Genomic DNA, 8,938 nt, shown 5'->3' with positions numbered 1-8,938 from the left:
CACTGCATTTTGTTTGCAATGCATACTCAAGAAATAAATAAAAATTACTATATCCAAATATTGTGCAGAGATGAGAAATACTTCTCCCACATGTGGGAAAAAAAACAATAAAAAACAATTGAAGCAGTAAGACTCCACAGATGAGCTCATGCCTCCATCTGGTGGATTTTTTGTGATGTGCAAATAATACAATAAATATTTGAAGGTTAAAACAAACGATTAAAGGTAATAGGTTTTGTTTTGTCTAATGTCATGATGAAACGATTGTGTATATTAGTAGTTGTATTTTTACTGTTGTATACTCAGCCTAAACCACAGCGATATTTGCTGACATTTAGCTGCATACCGTGAAAAAATAGAATACTGAAAATTTATTCCAAATATGAAATTTGACTGAAAGAAAGCTCAGAATGGTCATGTGAAATAGGGTTGACAAGGTGGGTGCTATGTGTTTTTGTTTGTTTGTTTTTCTCATTCCCATTTCCTCTACCATCTTTTTCCCAAAATTCTACTTTAGGATATACTGCAGCAGGAACCCCGTACAAAGTGCCCCCTACTCAGTCAAATGGAGCCCCACCTCCCTACACTCCCACTCCCACACCGTATCCAACAGCTATGTACCCCATTCGCAGTGCCTACCCTCAGCAGAATATTTATGCACAGGTAAAGGTTATGTAACATCGTTGATTGTTGTTTGTTTATCTGGTGTTATTTATATATATATATATATATATATATATATTTTTTTTTTTTTTAAGTTGACATCACAGACTCTTGCTTGATTGCACTGCTGATTCTTTTACTTCTCACTCAAGCTTAAATTGAATTGTGAATTCTTATTGTTGGCATGTATGGGTTTTTTATTACACACTCTATACAACTTCATATTGTGACTTTGTGATAAAGTCACAATATGAAGTTATAACAATCAATCTCATTTCTTACTGATCCTTATTAGCTTTTGATCAAATCTCTAGTCACACTGGTAGTGGAGATGTTATGGTGAGCATGTTTTTTGGGCTGCATTTTGCTTGGCCTTGACCAGTGCGTTTGAGAAGTTAATCAACTGGAGACACCAACCCAAATAATATTTCTGCCATGTTTGGTGAAAATCCATCCAGTGATTACAACACCCTGCTTGTGTGGTGGCACGCTGGGTCCTGATGAAGAAGCAACACTGGGTCCTGATGAAGAAGCAACACTGGCCTCAGCAACAAGGACCCTGCGATTAGGAACAAAGCTTTACTAGTAGCTTTATAGGCCAGTGTGTGTCTTTGTTATGGTCATTTTGCATGTTAAAAGATGTCTTTAGTGATAGTTACAGTATAAGTAAATTGTAAAACAACATGTTTGTGTAGTTGACTTGCAAACACATTATGGTTGAAAATGAAAGATGGTTTCTTCAGAAGTATTGATAGTTGGTATTTGAAAAGCTTTGTGTTATTACTATACATGCACATCCTCACCGGCACTTTTTGTGTATGTGTGTGGCTGAACAGGGGGCGTATTATACCCAGCCAGTGTATGCGGCTCAGCCACATGTGATTCATCACACCACTGTGGTGCAGCCAAACAGCATTCCCTCCACAGCCCTTTACCCTGCCCCTGTCCCCGTACCTGCACCTCGTAATAACGGCATGGCTGCCATGGGAATGGTTTCTGGGACAACTATGGCTATGAGTGCAGGTAGGACCAGAAACCACTGTTCTAAAGCTTGGTCATTTAGAATTTCAGGAGCAGAGACAAGTTCATAGAAGCTGTTAATGTGTTTGAGTTTGACACTTATTTAGTATTTCTTACATCCATTGATACGTAAATGAGGCTCATTAATTTACTGTAGCAGTTTCATGAAAGGCTTGTTAAAATAATGTATGTTGGTGGTGTAAAAGAACAGCCCAACAGGAATTCAGTACATTCATTCTTGCAGTAAATGTTTGAGTTAAATTGAGTAAAATTGAGTTGAATATTTATAGCCTGCATGTATTTATTTTGCATAGGTGAATGTAATGGATTAAAATGTTGTAACAGTGCATATTTATATTTTGTTATATTTAATTATTTGGTTCATTAAATGTTTTGATCTTCACTGAGACATTTTTTTATTTATTTTATATATGTTGTATATGTATTATATTTTTTTTATTTTTATTGCAGGGGTGGTGTCCAAGTGGTTAGTACATTTGGTTTTAGTGTGGAACATCCCCGGTTCAAACCCCACCCCTGCCACATTTCTCCATGTAATGTGGAGTTGCGTCAGCAAGGGCATCCGGTGTAAAACCTTTGCCAAGTCACCATGCAGATCCACTTTTATTGTCACTTTATGTTCAAAGAACATTGTTTGAATTCTTTTATCAGTTTTGTCCACCAGGAGGCAGCAAATCCTTGCATTAGCAAACGTGGAACACTGGAAAAGTAAAGTTTGATGGCATTTTTTGAGTTGAATGGGTGTCTTTTGACATTTTATGAAACAGTCAACAGAGTAAATTCAAGCACTATTGAATATTATTTTACTAGCAGACTCAACTTGATACAGCTCTTTCTAATGTTTCTAAGTCAAATGTGATGAGTTAAAAATGTGGTTCTAAAACAACAAATTTTCTTCAAAGGTGGCACCACCAGGCCTGCTGCTGTACTTGATTACAATAGTTGACAAACACTTTTGAGTTGTAATATTCACAACTGTGTTCACAATCAATAATTCAAAGTTGTTCACAGGTCAATATTATAAATGGCTCAAGGTGACCACTGATGGTATTGTTAATGTCCTATAGGGACCCTGCTGACAACGCCACAGCACACCCCAATTGGAGCGCACCCAGTTACTGTGCCAACCTACAGGCCCCAAGGGACACCTGGGTACAGCTATGTACCACCACACTGGTAGAGCCCACCCATCACGTGAGTATCTCTCCACCCACACACACATACGGTTTTGCATCTTGTGGGTGCCTTCCCTTGCATGCATACATGCATATACAGTGGCTTGCAAAAGTATTCAGCCCCTTGGTATTTCACACATTTTAATTTGTTTATGCCATTTCAAATACAAAAAGTAAATCAGGTTTCTCAATATAAAAATTTCTAAAATGATCTTCCTTAGACTCAAACTGAAAGCAAATCTCTACAACTTGATATAAATTAATTAAAAATATAAAAGCCAAGATGATGGTTGCATAAGCAATGGGCCCCTTTGGTATGATACTTGTAAATAATCAATTTTATTGTTAGTTTTCTTCAGACAAATCAGGGGATGGATACATAAACATTTCCAAGTCACTGAATATGTTTTGAACTTTATTTACATCAGTTATGAAGAAATACAAACAGTATGGCACTCTATGCTAAGTCTGTGTGGAGTAGACACTTGTTAAAAACTGAGTGACTGTGCAAGAAGGAGAAGTGTGAGGAAAGCCACCAAGACACCCAGACAACCCAGAAGAGGTTATAAGCTTCTCTGGCTGTGATTGGAGAAATTGTGCATAGTGCATGTTTTGCATTTTGTATCCCCAGTTATACAGCTTCATGATGAAGTGGCACAGAGGAGGATTTTATTAAAAATAAAGAATGTTCACCTACAATTTGCCAGAAGGTACATCTGAGATACAAGCCTAGATTTGATGTTTTGGTGGGGAAAAAAAAAAATAATTTTTAGAAATTTTTATATTGAGAAGTCTGATTTACTTTTTGTATTTGAAATGCCATAAACAAATTAAAATGTGTACTACTACTAGTTAAGGCCCAAAGTGGCAGGCCAAGAAAAATCTCAGATAAGCTGAAGCGAAGGAAGGTGAGAACAGTCATAGTCAACCCACAGACCTGCTCCAAAGACCTACAACATGATCTTGCTGCAGCTAGTGTCTCTGTGCATCGTTCAACTATACAGCACACTTTGCACAAGGAGATGCTGTATGGGAGAGTAATGCAAAGGAAGACTTTTCTGCGTACCCGCCACAAATGAAGTCGTTGAGGTATATCAATCAATCAATCAATTTTTTTTTTTATATAGCGCCAAATCACAACAAACAGTTGCCCCAAGGCGCTTTATATTGTAAGGCAAGGCCATACAATAATGATGTAAAACCCCAACGGTCAAAACGACCCCCTGTGAGCAAGCACTTGGCTACAGTGGGAAGGAAAAACTCCCTTTTAACAGGAAGAAACCTCCAGCAGAACCAGGCTCAGGGAGGGGCAGTCTTCTGCTGGGACTGGTTGGGGCTGAGGGAGAGAACCAGGAAAAAGACATGCTGTGGAGGGGAGCAGAGATCGATCACTAATGATTAAATGCAGAGTGGTGCATACAGAGCAAAAAGAGAAAGAAACAGTGCATCATGGGAACCCCCCAGCAGTCTACGTCTATAGCAGCATAACTAAGGGATGGTTCAGGGTCACCTGATCCAGCCCTAACTATAAGCTTTAGCAAAAAGGAAAGTTTTAAGCCTAATCTTAAAAGTAGAGAGGGTGTCTGTCTCCCTGATCTGAATTGGGAGCTGGTTCCACAGGAGAGGAGCCTGAAAGCTGAAGGCTCTGCCTCCCATTCTACTCTTACAAACCCTAGGAACTACAAGTAAGCCTGCAGTCTGAGAGCGAAGTGCTCTATTGGGGTGATATGGTACTACGAGGTCCCTAAGATAAGATGGGACCTGATTATTCAAAACCTTATAAGTAAGAAGAAGAATTTTAAATTCTATTCTAGAATTAACAGGAAGCCAATGAAGAGAGGCCAATATGGGTGAGATATGCTCTCTCCTTCTAGTCCCCGTCAGCACTCTAGCTGCAGCATTTTGAATTAACTGAAGGCTTTTTAGGGAACTTTTAGGACAACCTGATAATAATGAATTACAATAGTCCAGCCTAGAGGAAATAAATGCATGAATTAGTTTTTCAGCATCACTCTGAGACAAGACCTTTCTGATTTTAGAGATATTGCGTAAATGCAAAAAAGCAGTCCTACATATTTGTTTAATATGCGCTTTGAACAAGCCAGCTTCATTTTGGAATAAGGTGCTGTGGACTGATGAAACTAAAATTGAGTTATTTGGACATAACAACGGGCAGTTAAAGAACACAGCATTCCAAGAAAAACACTTGCTACCTACAGTAAAATTTGGAGGTGGTTCCATCATGCTGTGGGGCTGTGTGGCCAGTGCAGGTATGGGAATTCTTTTAAAATTGGGGGTCACATGGATTCCAGTCAGTATCAACAGATTCTTGAGAACAATGTTCAAGAATTGGTGACAAAGTTGAAGTTGCGCTGAGGCTGGATCTTTCAAAAAGACGACTCTAAACATTGCTCAAAATTTACTAGGCATTCATCCAAAGGAACAAGTACAATGTTCTGGAATGGCCATCTCAGTCCCCAGACCTGAATATTATTGAAAATCTGTGGTGTTATTTAAGTGGGCTGTCCATGCTCGGAAACCAACAAACCTGACTGAACTGGAGATGTTTTGTAAAGAGGAATGGTCCAAAATACCTTCAACCAGAATCCAGGCTCTCATTGGAAGCTATAGGAAGCATTTAGAGGCTGTTATTTCTGCAAAAGGAGGATCTACTAAATATTGATGTATTTTTTTCTGTTGGGGTGCCCAAATTTATGCACCTGCCTAATTTTGTTTAAATAATTATTGCACACTTTCTGTAAATACTGTAAACTTTATTTTACTTCTCAAATATCAGTTTCTCTGCTGTATGACATATTTAACTGAATTTGCTGATCTAAACAGCCAATGATTTATAAAGGAACATCATGGAAATCATCAAGGGTGCCCAAACTTTTACATACAACTGTATATGTCAGAGAGGGAGATCATTTGTGGTTCTGTGTGTTTCTGTTCTGAGGCATGGTGCTGTCTTATTTAGTTTATTATTTTAATTACCACCAATGCGTATCTCTGCTTTTATTCCCGCCTCCAGATCAGGAGTCCACCATCGTATGCAACAGCTCAGATCTTACTCGGGCTCCCAGTGGAAACCCGACACCTGTCTGCAAGAACAAAACTAAAGTGCAGCAGCCACTTTACTACTATTATTGTTATTGTTTATATGCCACATTCTTTAACTTTTTTTTAACAGAAGCTGCTTTTGTTTTTTCTATTTTTTTTTTCTTTTTGTATTTTTCTCTTCATTTGCCAACCAGTCATTACCGTATTTTGTAAAGTTATTTGTTTTTGCATTTCTTTTGCTGTATGTGTCATTGGAACTGCAGAAGGTCTCCTGACCAATCACAGGTGTCGGTTACTCCTGTTTGCGTTGTGCTGGTGCGTGTCGTCCTGCCTGCTGCTCAGTTGGCTGGAATATTGGGCACTTAATTTGTCATTATCATCTTCATCGGCCACTACAGACTTATTGACTTCTGCTGCCAAATTTTGTCAAAGGTAGATATCAGCACACGGTTTTGACAAAGTGGGACTTGGTTTGTTTTGTGTTTCTGGTTATTTAATAATCTTCCTTTACACTCCACTGACTTTTTTCTTCCTTTCTGGTTGTCTTCTCTTCAGCATTTGTTTAATCTCAGTCGTCTTCCAGCACATGGTTGTCTGGCAGCTGTCAGTCTGTCATCGTCGTCTTTGTGTCGATGTGTTTGTGCTGTGTCATCGTGACCAGAGCACTTACCAACATTAGCTATCCCGCTCTGTGTCCCGATGTGTCTACTAATAAACACTAGAAAAAGATCACCTACTTCATGCTACATACTATGCAGGCGAGTATGTCGTGACGCTAAAGAACAACTTGGAGCCGTTCGGGTCAAGCCAGCTTTTTACGTGGTTAGCATAGGTCAATACATTAGAAGATATAAAAATATTTATAATGAACTGTGTCAACAGTAGTTGTGCACACTTTCTCATATTTACAAGCATGCACAGTGCATGCCCGTGTGTGTGCGCCCACACAGGCACCCCTGCAGTGTGTTTAAAACACATGATAACATTTAATGGCACTTATTCTACGTACTTCCAGATTTTCTTACTGACCAACACACATGGAATTACGGAGTGATGGCAGTGGACACAACCAGCAGGCATTGATTTTGAAAGGATTGTGTTAGCGTTAAGAAATGAGACCATAAGGAACAAGGAGGAGACTTTGTTGTCACTTTCAGTCATTTGAAGGTACAGAGTTTGGTGTTGCTCAGCTGCAAGAAAACACGCCATTTGCACAAGCCCTGTTTGTACCTTGATTGCTCACTGTGATTATATTGTTTCCTCCTCGTTCCATCTCCCAAACGAGGACTAATAAACACTCATTCAGTAGCAAGAAAGACTGATGGTGCAAAGTTGATTGTGGTCTAGAGAGGAAATGGATTGAGTCTTCTTGTCCATTCCAGTGATACGAGCTAGGGTAGCACCAAACCAGCTACCTTTAGGTGCGCTACTATTATCAAACCATAACTTGTGACCAACCAGAATCTTGGAATTTATTGTTATTATTATTATTATTACTATTACTACAATTATTGGAGTTTGAATAAGAAATCTGTAGTTGTGACTAATCTAGAAAAAAATCTACTGTCAATGACTGATTGTACATTTCATGTAAAAATTAAATATGTGCTAAAATGCTGCAGTAGCCGGCAGCTGGATGTCTGTACTCGGCCTGCAGACTCCCAACAGACAGTGGGACATTTTCAGATTTTTGAATTAATTGTTGAAATCCTGACATAGCAGATTTCTGGAGGGGATATTAGTATTATAGACTTCTTCAAAAGTGTTGATTTTTATCGTTATACTGTATCTTACGTGTAGATACAGTCAAACTACAGCATCACCCCAGTGTAATTTGGTGCAGTGAGATGTATCCTCCATGTGGTTGACATGGAGGATACATGGTACATGGTATCTTGGCAAAGTCTGCGCATCAAGGTGAAACATAGTACGCAAGGTTAACTTGTTCAAACCTCTTGACAAGTTTGATGTTGGGTGCGTTTTGATTCTAACTGGGGCCAACAGCTGGCTGAGTCTTTGGTACTCAGTGTATGCAGTGAAGTAAGGATTGTGCTGAAACTTGGTACTCTAGATTATACTTTGCACAAGTTCAAGTATTGCTCTTGTTTTTTATGTCTACAATAAGTATTGTATTATAAGCAGTCATTTCAAATAAGATTTAAAGGGACTGACGTATTTTACACTTTTTACATGCAGACAAACTGAGTTTTGTTTATTAGTCCTCTGCTGGAAATGGGTGGTGGATATCAGGGGAATACTATTTAGCTGTGGCATTTTTCAGGAGTTTACACACACAGACAAAACACTAAAATCACATTAAAGATCTTTCAAATGCAGATTGATATCACAAAAGCATTTACTGGGAGGGCATGTTTTTGCAATAAAATAATATGGAATGTCTCCCTATGTTAACACAGTAATTATTTTATATCAATGTCAGGATTTTTAAAGTGCTTATTGTAATCTCTAAATGGGGATTACAGCATCTTCTCAATAATTATTCCAGTCAACGCTACAAACAGTAGAGCATATCAAACATTTGGGTATTTAAATAACGATGTAAGAAAATATTGCACAAGACAAAAAAAAAATAAAAACTTGACTATATCTTAAATAACAGGTACCTAGGCTTTGTAGCGTAAGTCAACAGAAGAAGCAATTTTTATTGTCAGTAAAATAAAACGATAAGATTTGAGTGTTTGAGATATTCTTAGTCCAGATGTTTGTGGAGCAGAATATTATTAGCTACTAAAGAAAGTATGGCATCGTAACGCATGTCAGGCAAATCCTGTATATGTCAGTGCTGCGTTTTCAAATTGACTCTTGTGTTTTAGGGGTCTGGATTCGAAATTGATGTTTTTAATGTAAGGGTCATAAAATGTGATGAGAATCTGTTAAAAAAAAAAAAAAAAAACAGGCAAAGTGAACACTTTTTTTTTTTTTTTTTTTTTTTTTTTTTTTTTTTTTTTTTTTTTTTTTGCAGTTGTTATGCTACT

At 38.1% G+C, this 8,938-nt stretch overlaps 1 protein-coding gene and 1 long non-coding RNA gene across 4 annotated transcripts in view; one reads left to right on the top strand and one right to left on the bottom strand.

Annotated features, from left to right (window-relative positions):
* The window catches only part of fam168a (family with sequence similarity 168 member A), a 60,106-nt gene extending 53,322 nt beyond the window's left edge, over positions 1–6,784 (top strand). For all 3 annotated transcript variants that reach the window (XM_034169409.1, XM_034169407.1, XM_034169408.1), the window contains 4 exons: positions 518–663; positions 1,500–1,686; positions 2,772–2,898; positions 5,914–6,784. In XM_034169409.1, coding sequence (XP_034025300.1) covers positions 518–663; positions 1,500–1,686; positions 2,772–2,884 — 446 coding nt within the window. In that variant the 3' untranslated portion in view covers positions 2,885–2,898; positions 5,914–6,784. The remainder of the gene's footprint in view (positions 1–517; positions 664–1,499; positions 1,687–2,771; positions 2,899–5,913) is intronic.
* A 1,269-nt stretch (positions 6,785–8,053) lies between these two features.
* LOC117509664 lies at positions 8,054–8,375 on the bottom strand. Its single transcript, XR_004560466.1, has 2 exons — positions 8,238–8,375; positions 8,054–8,207 (listed from the first exon to the last, which is right to left on the bottom strand). It is a non-coding gene; the product is annotated as an uncharacterized LOC117509664 (long non-coding RNA).
* Positions 8,376–8,938: the final 563 nt, after the last annotated feature.

This window comes from Thalassophryne amazonica, chromosome 4 (assembly GCF_902500255.1).
Source record: "Thalassophryne amazonica chromosome 4, fThaAma1.1, whole genome shotgun sequence".
Lineage (NCBI taxonomy): Eukaryota > Metazoa > Chordata > Actinopteri > Batrachoidiformes > Batrachoididae > Thalassophryne > Thalassophryne amazonica.
This window is presented reverse-complemented; position numbering and strand designations above follow the sequence as displayed.